The 21,904-nt window shown below is 36.0% G+C and overlaps 1 protein-coding gene across 2 annotated transcripts in view; it reads left to right on the forward strand.

Annotated features, from left to right (window-relative positions):
- The first annotated feature begins 15,509 nt into the window (after positions 1-15,509).
- Nrx-IV (neurexin-4) overlaps positions 15,510-21,904 on the forward strand; it is a 50,529-nt gene continuing 44,134 nt past the window's right edge. The window contains exons 1-2 of one of the 2 annotated variants that reach the window (XM_089253935.1): positions 15,510-15,773; positions 20,162-20,254. In XM_089253935.1, coding sequence (XP_089110061.1) covers positions 15,713-15,773; positions 20,162-20,254 — 154 coding nt within the window. In that variant the 5' untranslated portion in view covers positions 15,510-15,712. The remainder of the gene's footprint in view (positions 15,774-20,161; positions 20,255-21,904) is intronic. The other variant, XM_089253936.1, reaches the window with a different exon arrangement.

A 21,904-nucleotide genomic window follows, 5' to 3' on the forward strand; every position in this document is an offset into this window, starting at 1 on the left:
GATGAATTATCTCGCGTTCTTAACATGGCTTTAATTCCTATGTGGCAGTTATAATGCAGACCAGGGAAATTTTTTAAAAACCACTTAAAGGATTTAAAAAATGTGTTTCTATTGGCAGGATCATATTTTGAAGGATTTCTGGCTTCTGAATACCGAGCAATACAGAGTCCTTCTAGAGCAGGCATCTTCAACCTGTTGCTCGCGAGCACCATGTTGCTCCCTGAAACCCCCAAAGTGCTCGATGCTCGTGTGTAATTTCGTGCTCATGAGCACTTGATCAACGTTTTAATTAAACAAGGGGATTGAAATCATCCTGATTTCATACATTCGTATTCCAAACTTGCCTTGAGGGTGCTTGCTACTAGAAAAAGGTTGCAGACCACTGTTCTAGAGGCTTTATTGCCTCTCCATGATTATATAAATCACGGATAAGAATGCCTAAAAGATTTTCCATCTGGTTTAGAACTGGGCTCAATGTTGGTCAGTCTTATACTAAGGAAATTTATTGTCATAGTTGATGTTTTGTACATGTTGAAGTAGGAAAGGAAGCATTTTCATGTTGAAACTCCCACTCAGAATTTCTAAGAAGCTCGTCAAATGGTAGCAAATGTTACTCTAGTGTTTCCTGATTCTTCAAGTCTGGTCTTCCTTCAAGAATCGATGAAGTGGTCCGACCATTCAAACAAATCATCAGTAAATTGCCACCCTTTCATTGGCCGAAGAATGTCCTCGGCTCTTCCATAAAGGCATGCTGTTAAGTTTTATAGTCATCATGATCATCTAAATTTCACTCTCTCTTTTTCTCCTCAATTAATACTTTCAACCATTTGTCTCCATAAAACATACACTTGCTTGTCCCACTTCATTCTCATCTTTTGTGACATTGTTTTAGACATGAGATATGCATGCTATTTCTTTTTCAGTTTAATGAAGTTGCAGTCCCTTATACATATATGTACTGTATCTTTTGGCATATTTAGCCATGAATTATTTTTCACATTTTTTATCAAGCACAAAGACATGTTTTGAGTTGACATCATTCTCGGACCAAGTGTGTGTCTATCTGTCAAAATACATGCTGCATGTGGCCTTCAAGATCTGTTTTTCCATTAAAAATGTTCTCTTTGGCAAAAACTTGACATATACCACAATTTGATTGGTTAAGAACATTATAAATTGGTCTAAAAGTCTCACCTGATTTGCATTTGAAGATTCTAGACATATCCTCCCTTATGAACTGTGATGAATTAGGTGTTTTGATTCAATAGCAAAACTTTCCAACTGCTTCATTCTGCTCTAAAAACATATCATTTCGCCTGACATAACACTTCTTTAAAATTTCCATAAAGTACTTAAACTTTTGAGACAGTGATTTACCACCAAAAATAAAAGTATATATTATTCTAACTAACCCATTATAGTGTTGTATTCAATAAAATATATTTATTTTAATCGATTTGGATTGCACTACAACCATATACCTATGAATATTATTTTAAATTTGTCCTTTTGATTTTATCTGTATTTTCATCTTGAGAGGGACTTAGTTGAGATGGATTAAACTTTTGAGGCGGACTATATTTGGGCTGAGAAAAAGTAATCTCCTCATCTCTGCCACCTTACCTGGGGAGGGGGCATTTAATGAAGTTAAGGGAGGTTACCAATGTCTTCACTTCAGCATCTCATGCCAGGGTGTGGGAAATAAGAAAGGCAGGGCCATGTCTCCAGTGGTGAATATAGCCACTGTAGTGGTTGAGTGGTCATAGTGATGAACTCGCATTGCGAGGATCTGGGTTTGAACCCCACCGTCACCACAGTGATGGTCGACTGAAGTTGGTTTATGAACGAGGTGCATGTAGTAATACACTTGCCGGGTTTGCAAGAGAACCCAGATTCGATTCCTGCAGAGACCAAATGATTTTTCCTCAGAGTTCACCGTTCAGGATCAGCATAATATCCAGAAAAGGTCTAGTTCCTTAAATAGTTTTTGTCTGTAAATAATTTTTTTTTTAAATTCTAAATTTGAAGCTTTTCTTTTGAATTCATCACTGCCTATTTGGTGCTTGGTTGAATCTGATGTTGCTACTGCCTAATTTTATGAAATTTTGTGGAAGTTGTTAGAAAATCTATCTATATTTTGTATTTGAAAATCAGCTTTCAAATGCTATTTGAAGCTAGAACTTTAAAAGCTGTCAAGTCCTTTATGTTTGAGGCTTGATTTTGTATCCGTAGATTCAGAAATGGATGAAGAAAACAGCAGTTTAATCCTTTGTTGCACACAAACATCATCTAACATCATTATTGGAAAATTGTTCATCACTTCCTAAAATTCATCCAGTGTACCAGATTTGAATGGAAAAACAAGGAGGAGGGGGGGGGGAAACTAAGCTCTTCTGAGCATTTTTTTTAATAGTTTCTACCTGTTTGTCTCCCTATTCAGAGACATGCCTTGATGACCTTGGTGTATCTGGGAAGGGACAGCCAATTTTCTACATACAATTGTTGAACAAAGTTAAAGAACAAGAAAAAAATCTGTCTAAGTTGTTGTGGTCCATCAACACCCCTAAAAAAAGTTAGCCAAACCTGTGAAAAAAGAACATTTTTCAGTAGCAGTTAATTCCTTAAGAGCAGAAAAATGATTGGCTTTGAAGTTAGCTATCAAAGGACCATCTCTGGTTTTCACACATTTGTTAATCGCTAGCACACAAATAATCACAAATTTCTCTTTTTACATGAGAAAAAGGCAAAAACTCACTCATTTCAAAAGGGAAAAAAACACAAGCTGAATTTTTCAAATGTTGTAAGCAGGAAAGAGCAAAAATTTGAATGTTATAAGCATACTTTGATAGGAAAATAGTTGGGAATACAAAATGAATCATATTAAGTGGGAAAACATTCTGAAGGGGAAAGTTATAAGCAGGTTCCACTGTATCTTTTGTTTCCTTTGAGCTTGCTGTCATAATTATATAAATTATGTTCTTTACAATCACTCATAATGATTATAATAGTTTGATTTTATTTATTCAGACACGGTTTGCCTATTAAATGGAGCTATCAAATTATCAAAATTAGAATTAAAAATGAAAGGTATAATTCAAATGTCGACTGCTGTGCATGTTAAATATATAATAATTTTGTAAAGATTTGTGCCAAAAATATGTGTGTACATGTTGGCTAATACATATAATGATGTGAGAGAGAAGCTTTATGCTACTTTTTTATGAACTTTAAGAGACAAAATTAGTTTGCATACTGTTTGAAACTGTTGTACTGGATTTTGTTGTAAAATGGCATGAAGAGAGAGAGATCTCAAGAGCCATGTTGCAACAAACATGTTAGTTTTACAATTATACATTCTATTTGAAAAATATAATTTTTACTCGTACAACTCTTGGAAAATAACCAGCTTAAGAGAGGTATAAGAAAGATGAAAGCAATTAATGTAAAACATATGCAAGTGTATGTTTTACATTTATCTATTTTTTTTATTGTCAATCAACTTCAAGTCATTTCATTGTGTGTTGTATAATACTAAGATGTTTTCAGAATTTAAAAAAAAAATGGCTAACACCAATTATTTATGGTTTAGAATTCAGATGATAATGGAATTTTTGGCTTTTCATTATTCTAAATCAAAGCAACTCATTTGCAATATTTTGTTGGGGAAACTAATCTTGTTTAAAAGTCCTGTAGAAATCGGGAAAAAAATCATCCAAATCAATTCAGATTTTATTTCAGCAATTGTTCAATTTGCTAAAATCCCACCTGAAGATTTTCTTGCATTTGAAACTTTTCAAGACTGTAGAAATATATTTTGTATAAATTTTTTTTTTTGTGATATTGTATTGTGAATCTATACCATTTATTTAATGTAGTTTGTAGTGCAAACATGTTTTTAAATATTATGTCAAGTATAGAAAATTAGTTGTGTGTGGTTTGTTGTTTTGTACGAATTAGTAATTTATAAGTTAATTTTTCAAATTTTATTTTGAAACAATATGTTGCCAAAGTTGATTGATTTCAATGTTATTTTTCCTGATGTATTTACATAAATGTATTATATATTTTTTACCAGAAAAATGTTGCTATTTCAAAAAATATCATTATCTGCAAGTTTATGTATTAGATAGTGATTCTAAATTCATGGGAAAAACTTTTAAGAGCTAATATAAGACACTTGAAAAAGCATATTTGGTCACAGAATGTGTGGTAAAATCCCAATAGCAAAGGCATTAGAGGTGCTAAGAGTACACTATAGTATTTAACTAGTAGCAAATATGAAATTTTTCCAACGGATTTACTGCGATATGTGCTATCAACCATCTCGGGGTACAGGGGTTGTAATGTTGCAGGCCTCCTCATGGTGCATTCTGGCTAATGTAAAATCTACAAGTCATTATACTGCTTGTCATTGTTTGGCACAGTATGACCTTGATAGTCCTCATGCGAATAAAAACCAATCCAATCTAAATGTGCATATAGTTTCAAAATAATGAAGTAGGTTATTATTTTTTGCAGGGAAATTCAAAATTATTCAAACATTACATTTCTGCTCTGACGGATTAGATATAGCAAGCCTATTACATGGCACCCATCTCCCATGCATTCTCTTCTCTCTCGATTTATTTTTATGAGTCAATCTCCAGAGCATTGATTGTGAACATGATTTCCATTGAAACCTTTGGGGAGCTATTTACCAAAATTAGTGACATTAAAGTGTCATAAATGTATTTTATTACTGTGTTTGTACCTCAACTTTTCATATTTGACCTCACATTAAGTGATAAAAAATGCTTGTTTATGTGTTTCCTATCACCACTCAAAGTTTATCCCATGAATTCTAAATCACCCTGTTTAAGATCTCTAATGCATCATACGTTGATGTAATTATCTCAAAAAATTTTGTGAAAACCTTTATATTTAATGTAAAGGTTTTGACAGAAGTAGAGGCGAACTTGGCTAATTCAAATTTTAAAAATTTCCCTTGAGTTTCCTATTCTATTTAATGTTGAAATTACCTGTTTTATTCAATTTTTTCCCTAGTATTTTGTATAATTCAAATTTTGATTCAGATCTGTCATTTGCAAAATGCCTCTTCTCAGAATTTCTGGCTAACTTTTATAGTCATCCTTTGCTTTATTTTGTGGTTTACTGACTTTTTCCAAAATATAACATGTATAGCCTACATTGAAACATTATAAAGTTGCATTAAACAAAATCTAAACTATCTCTCTATCATTATTGTTCATTTGTTTTGGAATATCAATGTAGCTTAGTAACATTTTTCCCTATGTCCAAATGAGGTTCAATGTTCAATATACTCTTGTTCAACTTTAAAAAGAGAAAAAAAACAAAAACATTGTGGTTCTTATGGATGCGGATATAAGTGGTGAAGTATAGAATAAAGTCACAATCTTCTGATGAAAGGCCAAAAACAAATTTAAGAAAGCAACAGAGGTTCCCCTGCTTCAACTTATGGAAGCTGTGGACATGTTGAAAAAAAATAAAGCTGTTGAAGCTCAAAAATCATATTTTTCAATCACTAAATCAACTTGCAGATTTTAGGCATTATTTAAAAGCATCTATATAAGAAAAGGAATGAAAATTACACATTTACAAATAAAATTGTTTTCATGATTGTTTACATTTTATACAAGCTCTAGTTGCAACAAGAGAACTGGCATATAAATGATATGATTGATGACATTCAATACATTTTTATAATCAGAGTTTTGTTGTCCCAATATGGATCAATTAAATAATTCGAATTTTGGATAATTTTAACATTTTTGCTGTCCCCTTGAGCTTTGAATTAACCAAGTTCGACTGTATAATTAAATTCTAGAAAATATACATCAACCTAAGTTTTTCCATTAAACTTTAGAACTGCATTTAATAAATACATATCAAATATTATATAGTGATTCTTTTTTCTTAAAAAATTTGGTTGCCTGACATAGGATACATTTCTAGTTAGTTATGTTGCTATGTTAATTACAGTTTTGTTGCTGAAATTTTTTAAAAATAAATACAAATACAAGGCCACAACAGGCAAAATGCCCAATGAGGTGGCTGAGAAAAAAAATTGCCCATAACAAATATGGATGTCATATATATTTCTAAAATACAGCAACCCCCAATTAAAACTGCAATTATGAAAACTAAAAACTATATATACATGATAACATATACAATGCCCATAAAACATATTTATGGTTGCCTAATTCTAAGTATGGATAGCTTCTCGATTTACCCCAACATGTTTATCGTATTTCTTTTTAAACATGTCAATTGTCTTCGATTTTACTACCCCTGCGGTTTAACTACTCCATTTATTAACAACAAATAATACTTGTAGTTGAAAACTGTATTGATAATACTCAGAGAAATGGGAAGCATGATTTCTTTATAATTAAAATATATTGTCCCCTTTGTGCTAGAAGCATGCATGTGCGAATTTTAACTTTTTTTATCAGCTGGTTGGATACTTTATTTCGCTATCTAAGTTCTGCCTGCAACATGAATATGTATCCTTATTGAAACACACATGTTACCAAACATTTTAGGAAAATTACTTCCATAAAGTGACATGGATAGAGTAAACAATCAAACGTCATTTCTCACGTTATTTTTTTTCTGAGGACATTGCACATTTATGCTTCTAGCATGAGGGGAGATGATATACAGTGTATAAATATTATAAAAAAAAAAGGTTTTTTTTGCTGGTAACATTGATGTGATTGCTATGTTTGGAAATAAAAAGTGCTTGTTTCAATGGATATTTGTTTCTGTTACTACTGAATTATGTACTGAATTACTACTATGTTTAATTTGAGTTATTAATTTGTGACAGCTGAATGACGACTTTAATCATGAATTTGATATTGCTGGCAAGTAGAGTTTGACTGAAGTTGGTTTTCCAACTTTGTAGGTCAAATGCAAGTAAGTCTTTACATTCAAAAACATTTTGCTACCCTGTGAGTAATAGGCGATCAACAAGACTTTAAATAACATGAAAAAAATTAAAGTTAATACTCGTTTCTCACTTTTTATGTGAAAGATACATGACAACAAATAAACGCAAAACAATCATGGCACTTACCTATATGCATGGTTAGGCAGGGCGTCCACTAGAGCCATACTACACCAATGTGGAATACACCTTATAGTTCTGAAAGATTTGCTTCTGATTTGGCTGCATTACAGTAAAGCACCAGGACTGGATGTTTTAACTTTCTACTCCGGTATGAAAGTTAAATTATTTCATAACTTTGTTCTTATCAACAATAATAAATACATTTGGGGTCCTAACACTAATGACATTACCCTGATTTCCTAATCTCATTCTAGTACTTCTTCCCTCCCCTCTGACTTTCCCCAGTCTTCTCCCATCACCCCTTTAGGTCCCATCACACAAACTGCATCCCTTCAAATTCCCACATAGGATCAGCTCAAAATAATCCCTTTAAAATTGGAACTATTAATACAAGAAGCATAATTAAACAAATCCATTCTTTCGAATCTATCTTGTTAATTCATAATACCAATTTTCTTGCTGTCACTGAAACTTGGTTATATAGCGATATCAACAGTTTCAACTTCTCTTCTTACCACCTAATTCCCTTGCCTTTTGTAAAGATAGAAATACCTGTGGAGTCTCTATCGTCTTTAATAGCTCTATCCCCCGACTTAAAATTTTGTTGAACTCTAATCTTGAAATCGTTGCTGCTGAATGGCATTACCCCAACCGTACTCCTATTGCAATTTTCCCCCTCTACTTACACCACCTTCGGATCCTCATTGTTTTGTTGAACTAAAATCAATTTTAGATTTTCTAATTCACACTTTTTAATCATAGCTGGCAATTAGAACCTACCCAGAATTAACTGCCACAAAACGAGGTCCCCTTTTGGCCAACCACTATATTAATAGTAAAGTTCCTCCCTTTCCTTTAAACTTCCTGCTAAACTCAATTTTAACAAGGCAGATTTTCCCCTTTTGCAAAATATCTTTTGCACTCCATTTTGTCTTGTATTCTATGGAGTAAAGTTAAAGCTCCTATTGAAAAATGCAAAGCCACCATTCCTATCAAAAATACCTCCTTAAAATATCTCTTTAACCCCTGGATCAACCTTGATATTACCCATCTGAAAGGGAAAATTTGCCGGAATGCCTCCCAAACTCAAAAACTCTCCATCTCTATACGTACTGCGCCAATGTTGAACTCGATGAAATACGGCATTAATGTGGTTTGTCTTAATTTATATTTTCCATAGTTACTGCATCAATGTGGTACTAACTATTTCACCACAACAATATTATTATTTATGAATCGTCCCAGTAACTGAAAAAAAAATGTTGTGATGCAAATTACCAACAAATACAATTATGAGAACTATGAGCATTTTGCTCCTTAACATGAGGATATTTAAACTCTTACGCCAGTGATCAAAATAGGGAATTACAGAGCATGGTTTCCTACGTCCACAAAATAACCCTTATCTACGGGAAGTGCTAGAGTTAACCATCTTAATGAAAATTTACCACATGCACAACCAATAAAAATAATTCACTAGAACCAAATTAATACAAGTCACACACACAGTTATAATAGTTAAAGAACATTAAATTTTAATTACTTTTCTTTCAAAGAGATATCTTATTACAATAACACCATTTAGGGCCGTATTCACGGGCATGGTTTAAACTGTAGTCACAATTTTTGGATAAGAGATCAACATAGATTGGTTAAAAACATGAATTTAACCAATCCGTGTCGATCTCTTATTAAAAAATTGTGACTACAGTTTAAACCATGTCGGTGAATACCGCCCTTAGAGACATTTAGTTACTTCACAAGCCTGAGATTGAGCACATTCAAATACAGTCTCTCCGCGCAGGAAATTGCTTTTTCAACATAATTACTAAACAATTTTTACTTTTAACAGAGAAACTTCAACATACTCAATCAAACCATAAATGTGCATTGTCAATGAGGTCATTAGAATTAATAAGACACCTTAAAGAACTTTTATGCTTAAACGAAAATTTCAAAGGGAGGGGGGAAGTTGGATCTAACCTCAATGAATCATTATAATATCAAAATATTAATTTCCAGAACCGCCACGAACACAAAAAGGTAAATGAGAGAGGAAAACAGGAAATAATCGCACATACCTTCAAATTCCGATTGACTGACTGGACGTTCTGTCACTCAGGGGTCAGCATTCCGAATCCTCTAGACGTAACAGGAACAGTTCTAAATTAAGTTGAATGGATACCGGGAAACAGGTGACTTATCCAAGATAGAACTGAACTCTCGGGAACCTTCTCGGTTGAGGTAGACACGTACTCCGGTTCCGCTCCGGACATGGTGACGAACTCCAGGATCAGTATAGACTCGGCAAGTAGCGAACACTTACATTTCGCGAGGAAAACTTCACATTTCAAGGGGGGACTTCCATCGAAGGGACCGCACTTCTAGTCGTGAGAAAACGGAAGACTGAACCAACCCACTGATGTCTGAAGGGTATGAGTAAACTGGAAAAGTGGGCGTGGCTTCGAAAAAAGAAAACACTTAATTACGCTCATACACCATTTCAAAATAAAAATCAAATTTTACCATTAAATGGGAAATTAATTCCGCGTTCCGACGATAGGTCACATGACATACTTTGATGCATAATTAATGATACAGGAAGAATTTTTTCACATGACAAAGAAAATTAAAAAAATTAACACATGATTTTAAATTCAAGATGACACATACACTTTCATGAATTATCTAAATATTTTCCGATCAGAATTATAATCAAAATTCAACATTAACAACTATCAAAGGCACGTGTGTATGTTGCCTTTTCGAAAAATATGAAATTATTAATGAATCCACAAATTAGCCCAGCGTGCATATCTCATCCTTTAGAAAAACTCTGATGACATGACAAAAAGCAAAAATTAACAAAATAAAAAAAAAAAATTCTCTCTCCGAGTCACCTTTGAGATCGGAAACGAAAGTGCGAGAAATGGCCATCTCCTACCTTACTATACTGGATCGAATTAAAATTTTAACAAAACTCTTAATTTCTCCAACGAAGATGCCTCAAAATCAGCTCACACTTGACACCAAGGGGAAAAAATTCCAGAGGATTAATTTAGAATAATCGGCAAAACTCTCCTATATCGGGATCGTATTCAAAATCGAAAATTTCGAAACACGTACAATGTGTACAAAAAAATGGGTGTGTAACCTACACGTTTTCCCAAACGAACAAGGACGACAAACTAATTTTCCTGAAATACAATACTTATGTCTACTATTTGACACAAAATATCACACATAAACACGACATGAATAACTCTCATTACTAAATCTCTATGTTATATGTCAAAAGAGGGGGAAAAGTGTCCTATGACTTTTCCACCTTGACACTTTCACCAAAAAACTAAATACCCAATTAACGACCGGATTTCGTGTTTATAGCTTCAGCGGTTTCGGCTCGGTGGTGATGAACCATCGCTGCTCACAGCTGGAAATAGATTCAAATTTCAGGAAGCGAGAGTTTAGTTTAGTTTAGAACCCGAACACGCCCAGGCTCTGTCGCTTTAGCGATATAAGATCATTGATCGTGGGCGCGCCGGAGAAAACTCAAACCTGCCGGGAGGGCACACCCGGTTCGGACCAACATCCCGCCAACCCCCAAGCAGCACAACCACACACCCAAACACCAATCCCCGGGCACATCACCGCTCGACAAAGTCAGGACAGCACCGCGAGTGCGGTTCCCCGTCCGTCCTGACACCCATGACTAGGCTCCGCCGGCGCGGTCCACATCACCCCAACGCGCCCCGCGAAGGGAGACCATCCCCCCACCCCCAAGAACTTCTATTGTGGATATGAGAGAACAATTTGTTACAGGACGGTAACATCGCTTCTCATCAAGGAAAACATGGAATTCCTCGCGACAAGGGCCTCAGTCGGCGCGTTATTCTTGACTACGTATGAAGTTATTTGATTTGTCCACATTCAATCTTGTTCTTGTTATTTCCTGTACCTCCGAGCGGTCTGGTCACTTGTCCTTCTTTTCACTTGAGGAGCCACATGCGGGTGCGACAGTCAAAGCTTCAATTTGCCAAAAGTCATGTGCAGAGAAATGCACGTGTGCCACATCAAAAAATACTACAGATATATTTTTAAAAAAAACTGTGCAGACAGTACAAACAACCCAAAATCGTGTGTGGGAGCAATTTACATGGGGCGCCGGTGGGCCAATCTGCCTCTTTTCCAATGTGGCCGGTTGGACTTTCTGATCTTTTCCCCCTGGGATGTTACATGCGGGTGACTGTCAAAGTAAAAATTTGCCATGAGTAGTGTGCAGAGAAATGTGCATGCTCCACATGAAACGAAATACAATTAAAGAACATGTGCAGACAGAACAAAATACCAAATCGTGAGTGCTGATGCATGTATAACATAAAAATTCAAAGTTGGTGCCACAATAGCAAAGGGCAAATCTGCCTCTTCTCCAATGTGGCTGGCTGGGCATTCTGGCCTTTTCCCTGAGAAGTTACATGTGGGTGCGACAGTCAAAGTAACAATTTGCCATGGGTAGTGTGCAGAGAAATGAATAGATACATTTAAAGAACATGTGCAGACAGAACAAACAATACCAAATCGTGCGCCGCTTATGAATGTATGACATGGAAGCGCGAGTTTTTCACAAAGTGACATCCATGGCCGATTTAGACTTGTACGAAGGCACACACATCCAGATTAGTAAACGACAATAAATCAACACCACCGATCGCAGCGGCATGGCTTAAATTCATTGCGAGGGGGTATATAAATAAAATTCGAATAGACCAATAGGAGAGCTCCATTTCGCAAGCAGCCAATCATGTTGTTACAAAAGACACGCAGGCACTTCGCTTCATTCTTGCCACGATGTTTCACTTTCGTTCCGCTGAACAACCGAGATTGAAGAGTTGGTAAAGCCGGGTTTTCCTAGGAGTAAAACTTTTGCGCCGTGTGCAGCGTTTTTACCAATCAGCGGTTTTACGCTGCAAGCACCATAGAAAACCTGCTCCTAGGAAAACCCGGCTTTAATCAATCCAAACGGAAAACTCGGTCACCGTGATATTCTTATCCTCTGAAGACAACACCCACAGCGTATTAAAATGCATAAGGAATTTTTTTGGTATATCCTGGTATTTCCTTATTCGTTGACAATTATTTCAACATACAAAATACTATGTAGTAAAGGGGTACATGTAACTTTAATTTTTCTTTATTTTATTGGCACATGGAGTCTGTGGACTTCATCTTACTGGCACAAATTGTCTATGGAACACAAAACGTTAAGAACCGCTGGTCAAACCCCTTCCAAAGAAAACATTGGGAAAAAATAAGTCATCACACAATAAGTATAAATTTGAATTGGAGTGAAAATAGGGGGGGGGGGAAGGCTCTGACAAGTTCCTTAAAAATCCTTCTGAAAAAAAGAAATCTTAATAGAAAAACTCATTCTCGAATTGCTCCCCTAAAAAATCAAATTGCCCCCTTGTGGGGCGTGGACCCCCCCCCCTTCCCCCCGTATACACAACTCTAGGATCAACAGTTTGCTAGTAAAAATGCCATACGCCCTGTTTGCTATGCACCCTGTATTGAGTATATGTTCTTTGCGAAACTGACCACATTTACTTGGGAGAAATACAGGATATTGAGTTTCCGAATACGGGAAGATATGGTACCTTTCCAATTGTCGCCAGGAATGATGCCGAAAAAAAGCGAAGTCACCAAATACTGCTAAAAACAAAGAAAAGTCGCCAATCGCGCGAAGTGAAGCGCTACTGCAAATTGCAGTGAATTAAAAAAAACGTCAAACATGTTCGATGAATATTTTTATTGAAAATCGTAATTATCGAAATGTAATTTCTGAGTTGGGAAGATAATTTTAATCGTTGATTTGAAGAATAAAAAGTCAAGTTGGCTTCGTTGAAAATACGTGAAAAACCAGGACATTTTTAGAAAAAAGTCGAGACGGCGTGAAAAATTGAAAAAAAACCGGGACTGTCCCGGGAAATACGGGACGCATGGTCACCCTATTCTTTGCCCCTTGGTGGAATGAGTTAAAATGACGACTATGACAAATAATTCGTACAAATAAGTACGCTATGTCTGAATAAATATAAATTCTGTCTGGTGCGTTAGTAAGCCACTCGAAATGTCGCCGCGTGTAGTAGTCAGTGAAAATACAAATATACATATATATCACTGAAAATAATGTCAACTCAAGTTATTGAGTTATGCAAATTATCTGTATGAACGTTTTCGATGAAAATGACAAGTTGAAGACTCCGACTAAAAAACTTTTTTTGCTAAAACTCAGGATGGGCTGAAAAACCGAGAAAACCGGGACTGTCCTGGAAAATACGAGACGCATGGCCATCCCAATATACAGTTGGTTTACGAACTTAATTCGTTTCTGACATCCGTTCGTAAGCCGAATTGTTCGCAAACCGAAATAAGTTTTTTTCAGTAGGAATCAATGTAAAGTGAATTAATCCGTTCCTGAGACTGAAGATTTCTAGTGCGAACTTTTACACCAACTCCCGTGTATAACCAAGGACAATCATCAAACCAACACTGAAAAGGTCACCGTAATTCGGAAGAGATGAAATGCAAACGGAATGAAAACGATGCCAGGGCAAAGTCTGGTTTCATGACTATGTATCATCCATAATCCCCCAGTGTCAAAGCCCTCAAAATCCCCTCTGGCAACCAGGACCGCAACTAGGGGGAAAGCAGGCGGACCTGGTACCCCAGGCGCCGGACTAAAAGGAAGGGGCGCAAATTTCATCCTTTAACCTCTCCTTCAACATTAAAAAGGGGAGACAAAATTCATGATTGTACTACGGGTAGATTCATGGTGCATCTTGAAACACCTTCAGGTTCTCTCTTCAGGCACGCGGATCAGCTATACCGTGATGAAGCCATATGCTATCACCAGATGTCACAAAACAAGGAGGCAGTAAAGAAGACAGTGTCGACACGACTGCTGTCGGTGTTCCTTCAGCTACAGAGCATGCAGATGCAGAGAGTGGATTGAAGAAGAACGAAGACAACCGATGTGCAAAGGTGAAACCGTCAGCACTAGTTAGAAGATCTTCAAGGGTCAGACAACCTCCAAAGAGGTTGGTTAACTGACTGTTTTTTTTTTTTCTTTAGGGAAGAAGGAATGTTGTAAATATTACTAACTGAAAAAGTGACTGACAGATGGCAGCACGGGCTTCATGTCCAAGAAGAATATGGGGCCATTCAAGTATAACGTAAGCAGATTTTTAGCCATTTTTGATCCCCCCTCCTTGTCAGCAAAATTTCGTCATCAGCTTAGAATATTTCATATCTTCCAAAAGGGTGGTTGATGACGTAAGCAACTTTCAAACCCCCTCTACCCCCTTGTCATCAAAAGTCAGCAAATCCGAAACCCCCTCCCCCCCTCGATGATGACGTAATACTTGAATGACCCCTATGTGTATTTATAAGAGTAGCAGTCGATGTTGGGATAGCAATGGTGCTCGTTTGTGTTATATAACCGTCCATGTTTTTGTGTTCATTAAATGTTATTATTAGCAGTTTAAAGTGATTATTACATAAACTATATGGATTGATGCAATTGGATAATATAAGACAATACGGAGACATTAATTTTCATTTTCGTGCTTGAGAAGATATAAATAAAAAGCTGAAATGTTATTGCATGGATATCCATCTCAAAAGTGGGTCTGGCCATGGCCCCCACAAGGGGTGGGCTGGCAAGTCTCCAGCCCTGGGGCCCGGAACGATTTTCTTTATTTTTTGTTTTTTCACGCTGTAAATACGTCATAAGAGGACCCGTGAAAGTCTGGTCCGGGGGCCCGCAAAAGATCCCAGCCTAGGGCCCTACTCCAGGATGTGGGGGGCCATGGGTCTGGCTCATTATTTTATATTTCATTTTCTGGGCTTCGTATTTCTAAGCGAACTCAATATTTCGAAAATCAAAAATTCAATTCAATTTTAAAAATTATTGATGCTGCGGAAAACCTTACTAAATTTCCGCATTTCTATGCTAAAATCGGTAATTTTAGCATTGATCTGTATAGGGGATCGTGTTTGTTTTCACCGAGTCATGCGGTTTCCTTGCAATAGATGTAGACGACGTCGCGGTGGCCGGATGCTCCCTCCAGTAATATAAGCTCGATGGTGGCAAATGCCACTGAGCTATAAGTAAATATTTTACTTTACTTATAGCTCAGTGGCAAATGCACGGTAGCAATGCTTTGAATCACGGTGGCAATGACTGAATGCATATTTTTCTCAAGAAAAATATGGTCAATTCATAGAAAAGTCACTGATGTTTAGGACTCCTCTCATTCATTACGTTACTATGACGTCATGCAAAATACAAGACACTTGTGAACGCATTTTGTTTTCCGTTTCGTTCCTCCCCGATTCCCTAACGCAACAAAACAAGAGGTTAAAAGCGGCGGGCAGGTGTTGGGTGTGTCTGTGTTATGCTTAAACGGAACAGGTAGAAAATATTGGCGGTTTTGAGTGTGTCGTGTTTCATGTGTGCTTACAACCGTTATGAATCTTGTCGATTTTTCACAGCATGATTGATTGATCTGAGTTAATTAGTTGAACCGGTCAAATTTTGTAATTAATCTGTCCATCATGAATATGTTTATATTTTGTTGTATCTTCGTCCTTGCATTCCGATCCACTAATTCGGATGGTAAGTATACCAATTTGACAACGCCTTGTTTTATCACCACACGTGCTTGTGTTGATTCAGTGGTTTGTTATTATTACTTTTAATGAGATAGATATCAAACCATCTCTATATTATACCTCAATGAATAAGAAATTTTAAAATATTTTGACTGAATTAGATATTGATCTTTATGGTATCTCGAATTAAATCATAGTTAATTACATCATTTTTGAACTTCCAGTAGTTTGTTCTTTCTCATTTGGATTATTGACCACGGAACGAATCAATACCTAGTCGGGTAATTTGGCAAATATGAACATTTGTATGTATTTAATTATTATTAGGATCATAATTTGTTAATCCATCTAAACAGAGGTGTATTTACAGGGAAAGGGCAGCCGTAGCCCAGGGTGACAAGTTTAAAAGAATGGCAGATTTAAGTAATTAAGGGTCGAGAACATTGTGTTAGAATGTGAGAAGGACTCTCTGAGAAATCCTTACTACCAGAGGTGGCTTTTAAGTGAGGGTGCAAGGGATGTGATTCACCTGGGTCGTAGCACCGGGTTGCCGTGGCAATTAAAAAAATCGCTATTGGCATCTAAAATTTTCTGAATGTAGTTGCAAAATTGGAGTAAATTTTGTAAGTTATGATTCTGAGGGCAACACAAAATTTTGTGATTTCATTACACTACAAGAAAGCATTTAGGACATTTTTTTTTTTTTTGCGAAATATCATTCGTAGTTCCTAAGAAATTGAGCCGGCTCCCAAGTATTTTTTCGATTTGTCGACCCCTGGCCTAGGCATAAAAAATTTCTGATAGTAAAAATTCACATGACATCACACTTACATCTGATATGAGCAGCACTTTAACGACGGCAGTGTTGAGAAAACTTAAGGTGGCTGGAACAGCCGTAACTAGGCTGGGCCAACCAGGGCAATGCCTCTGGGCCCCCACAAAAGTTAATATTTGTTTTGCCTAATAATAATCCTTTCAAGAGGGGGCCCCAAGCAAAAGTCAGTCCCAAGAAGGCACACTACGGCAATGGCCTGGAACCATACTAGAAACAAGAATATTTTCTGTCGCAATGGCATGGCTCCCGTATGCTAGTGCTGAACCCCCATTCCAGGATTTTTTGTGGACCCCCCTTGAAAAATTCTGTAAACCCTGTGCCTGATTATGGTGCATTTTTACAGTAAAAAAAACCCTGTCAGCAGGGTAAAGAACTTTGAATGTCTTCCCCCAACAAGAAAACCTTACATACGCGACAGAATTTGTATATTGGCCTACAGTAAAACCTTGCTACAATGGCAGTTGGAAATAAATACCTCTACAATGATATTTTTTTCGAATCTTGTTTGGAATTTCCTATTTTAACACTGACTGGCGGTTCAAGGTGTTGACACAAAACTACTTAAAAAATGCTTGGTCTTTATGATTAAAAAACCTTCAGGTTATTTTTTCTTTGTCCGCTTTCGCACAGCAGGACATGGAGTCCTGTTTGTGAGGCTGATTGCTTTGTACCGCCCAGATTGTAGCAGAGATGTCTGCAATCTTCTTGGAACGACATACCCTCATTGTATTAGGTCTTTTGCCGATCCCATCTTTTTTTTGCTCTTTTTTTTCACGTATTTTTCACTCTTTTCTTGTACTCTGCTCAGAAGAGCTGTATACACTAATTCAAACTTCGATGTCTATAATGTTTTTTTATTTACGGCCAGGGCTGAGTTTTTGACGTCCAAAAAAAAAATTACGCTTGTCAGTTTTTGACATGACAAGCATCAAAAACAGGTTTAAAATGTCAAACCTAAATGAATGCTTTTTGATAATGTTTTGAACACAATAGGTATATAACATGATGAAAAACTTATTTTCGTATATTACAATGTTTTATTTTTAAACATTAATTTATTACAATAATTAAAACAATATTAATTATAATATGCCATTTTAAATTTTTCAACATAACAGTTTAGAACATATAAAATATAATTTTATGGTTTATTTATCTAAGCTACTCATTACCTGTGCTCAATTTGCTAAGTGGAATAGAGCTGCTTATTCAAAATATATATGATAGGGCATCAGAGTTAGGTTTTAGGCGTCAGAAACTAAATCAGTATTAAAACAGATAAAAACTTTTGTCAATGTTGTCAAATAGTTTTTTAACCTGATAGATATGCTAAATAACAAAACACTTTATGTAGATTAAAGGGTTTTATATTCAGAATGATAATTACTGAGGAAAAAAACCTATTTTGATATTTTAAATTTTCTGATCTGGCCAAAATTTTATTTTCATGTAAAAATTCTCATGCAGAATCTGTTAATACACTAATTAAACTCATTTATTTTCACCTAAAAATTTCTTTTGAAAAAAGCTCGGTGTATAAATTCACAGAGTTTTAAAGAGTATTTTCAACCAAAGCAGAGCTGACAGGACTTCATACCCAAAGCATTTGTTTTGCGCATTTAAATACAGCTTCGATTGGAAAACCAAAGCATTATAAATATATACCATATCGACCTGAAGTTAAGAGAGGCTACTAATGCCTCTACTTCAACGCCTCACGCCACAGGGCGTGAAATAGGGAAGACAGGGTCATGTCTCCACTGGTGTAGATATACCCCATCGGCGCCACAGTGGTGGTCGGCTGAAGTTGGTTTTCTGTGGTTTCCAACTTCAAGGCGCAAATGCGAGCCGATCTCCCCATTAAAAGTCTCGCCACAGAGAGCAACAGGCCTACAACGTAACAAATATTAAATCATTACACGTCACTCACAATTTGAAGTATAGATAGCAGCACTGAAATATCAAGCACAACACTAGCTACACACTCAGACTGTTAGGTGCACTCACTTTGTTCCAGACTCTGCCACGAAGCTGGGTTGGAAGAGATCTCGGCAATGGGATAAGTCTGGTGGCAGAGCCCCTGGCGTTCATTCATTCAGTGGTGTAGATGGTAGCATGCTTGCCCGGTATGCAAGAGGGCCTGGGCTCGAGTCCCGGCGGAGACGTGATGACTTTTCTTTCAGAGTTCACCTCAGCATAATATCCGGAAAATAACTGTTTCCTTAATATCTCAGGATGAGAAAAAGCCATCTATCTCACATTGTTAGTTGGTTCTGAAGTTTAAGAAAACTACTTTTGATTAAGTTTAATAAAGCAAGAAAATTAGAGCTGACATCGTGAGAAAAATTATCACCAATATTAACAGATAAACAGACTTTTTTTCCCTTTCCATTGGATGCGCATCTTCATACATCTTGGTTAACCCGGAAGATAAGAAATTAAAACTATTCTTTTTATAAGATCCAGATGAATTATTGTCACACATAGCATAAAACAAATTGCACATTTCCTTCAAATATTCATAGAATTTACTGTTGAAAGAGTTTCTATACTCAGTGACGACAGGGCGCTCATCAGACATCCTTCAATTTCCTCTCATAAGTTATATCCGTAAGGGGCCATTCAAGTATTGCGTAAGCAAATTTTTAGCTTTTTTTTACCCTCTCCCCTCCCCTTGTCAGCAAAATTTCGTCATCAGCTCTGCCCCTCTGAATCCTAACTCATATTTTCATAAGGGGTGGTTGATGACGTAAGCATTATCCAAACCCCCCTCCTCCCTTGTCATCAAAAGTCAGCAAATCTGAAACCCCCCCCCCCTATCGATGATGACGTAATACTTGAACCGCCCCTAACCAAACTCACGAGACTGCTCACGGTTTACAAGTGAACAAAAACAAGCTCACAATATGTAAACAAATAGTTCCAGTAGCTTTAGGCTTACCCTTCTATAGTCCACCTCCAGGGGTGCCTTTTGACCTTTTTTTCCGCTCAGTGTAATACTGAGGTCCTAAGTTACACCCTGTGTAGTGGTTAGATATCCAATACACTTGGTGAACACACATAATCACATTCTTTACACCACTAATGTGGGTGCAACGCCATTCAACTCTGTCCTTCAAAAGTTACATTCATTTCTCCAATTAAAAAGCACTGAACATTAATTTAGCACAATATAAATGTAAGACGTCCTATAAATCTTTAAAACTGATTACACGTTTAAAATAAATATTACAACAACTTTTTAAGATTGAAGCACAAGAGCATAATTTTGTTCGACCATTCGCATAGACAGCTTATGCCAGATAGGGTCTCACATTGAAAAATAGTTGTTAAACAGTAGTATGCCTTATATCAAGAATTTACCCTAACTATACTTAGCAGTATTTGTGTATTTTAAAATTTTCAGTTTTGCAGCTATAATTTCTATTTAAAAAAATTATTTCAGATTTTATTCGTCCGTTTTGCATATATTAGCCTGCAGGTATCATTCATAATTTCTTTTCACTTTATAAGTTTCTTTCATTATTGACATTTGATACTTTTAATGGTTATTTCAGATTCCTGTGATGAACCCCTTGTGGAAGAGGCGAAAGTTATTGTTTCAACATCTATATCAAATGATAGGGGACGAGATAAGATCAAATTACATGGTATATTTAATTTTGAAGTTACTGAAATGATGAATTATTTGAAATGTTTTATTTTACATCAGAGCACAATTTACATGTTTTAAACACTAACTGTGAGCATGTTGAAAACATGTGCTTTTCAGAAATAATAGAAGCCTCAAAACTGAAACATGAGGTAAAGTGAAAATAATTTCCTGTGAATAATTATGTGAGAATATATAAATAATAATAAATTATATATTTCCTCACAAAAAGAGTCGAGAGAAGAATATTTAATAAAAACACTCGTCCTTTTTTTCCTGAATAAATCTAGTTCGTGAATTGATTTACAATTTTGATTTAAAAGGAAATTCAAGTGATGGCTACATTCTTCTTAACCTTTTCAACACAAAATTTGATAGGTTGGAACGGGTGGTGTAGGACTTGAACCTATGTTTTCCAAATGTCACAAATGAAAAAGAAAATATCTGGGGAAAATTTTCATTTGGCTATCAACTATTGATAAATACACTGCTCAAAACAAGTAGGGGAGCAAGCAAAAAAGTGAAGAAAACCGTGCGAGACAGCCACGTATTGGCATACAATGGATAGTACACGCGTATCAATGCGCAATACAGAAAAAAGACGTAAAAAAAATTGGAATTAAGCTTTAATTCTTTGAAAATATGGAAAAAACATGAAAAGATGATTTAGGGCAACAATTTGGTTATATGTAAACGATAAAAAAAAGTACTGTTTAGACATGATGCATGAGTTTTAATAGGGCGTGTGGTCTCCTCGAACAGCTAAGACTGCTGCACACCTGTTTGCCATGGATGCGATGAGGTTATCGATCAGACTTTGGGGAATACTGTTCCACTCCTCAAGAAGTGCAATCTGCAAGTCTCGGACAGTAACAGGCGGCCTTGGTCGTGCAGCAATGCGTCGTCCGGATTCAGGTCAGGAGAGCACGCTGGCCATTCCATACGCTGTATTGTTTCAGCTTCAAGCATGTTCTCCACCAGACGAGCTCTATGATTCATTTTATGTTACTTATCGGTATACATCTTTGCATAATTTTGTTAAAACCATGTGCTCCCCTAATTGTTTTGAGCAGTGTAATATTTAAAATTATGAAAAAGATGAAATATAAAAGTGTTCGGATTCGATGTTTCATGAACTAAACACCCCAATCGGTAAAGATCTTACTCCACACAAGTTGTTTTCAAACGCTAACATCAAGCTTAATGTTTTTTTTAACAAAAATATATTATGAACAAATTTGAACTTCTAGAAAATACGTCTTAGCAAAAAAATACATTCCTTAAATGCGTTGAAAAAAGAAATAAATGCCAAAATTTTGGATTAGGATTTTTTAGAAACCAGATTTTTTATCGGTGTTAGGTACGAGTCTCATCAGCTTCCTTTATGCAAATGTGTTGAGAGACGTCTCAGAGGTTGGAGTGGTACCACCAAAGTATATTGATCCTAAAAATATGTGTTATTGAAAAAAAAAGTATATTTTTTGTTTTAAGACAAAGCTATCATTTTAAAATTTGAAAAATGGGCTGAAAACAGCCAGGAGAAGGAAATTTCTTTAAGAAATGAAAATTTGTTTAAGCAAATTTATTGATAAAAAAATTATAAATACTGTGACTTGTGAGAAACAGAAATATAAACTCAAAGGCCACA

The sequence above is a fragment of the Pholcus phalangioides genome, unplaced genomic scaffold (genome assembly GCF_987345545.1).
Source record: "Pholcus phalangioides strain wild (caught in Gottingen) unplaced genomic scaffold, Ppha-v1.0 ptg000039l_1, whole genome shotgun sequence".
In the NCBI taxonomy this organism is placed as follows: domain Eukaryota; kingdom Metazoa; phylum Arthropoda; class Arachnida; order Araneae; family Pholcidae; genus Pholcus; species Pholcus phalangioides.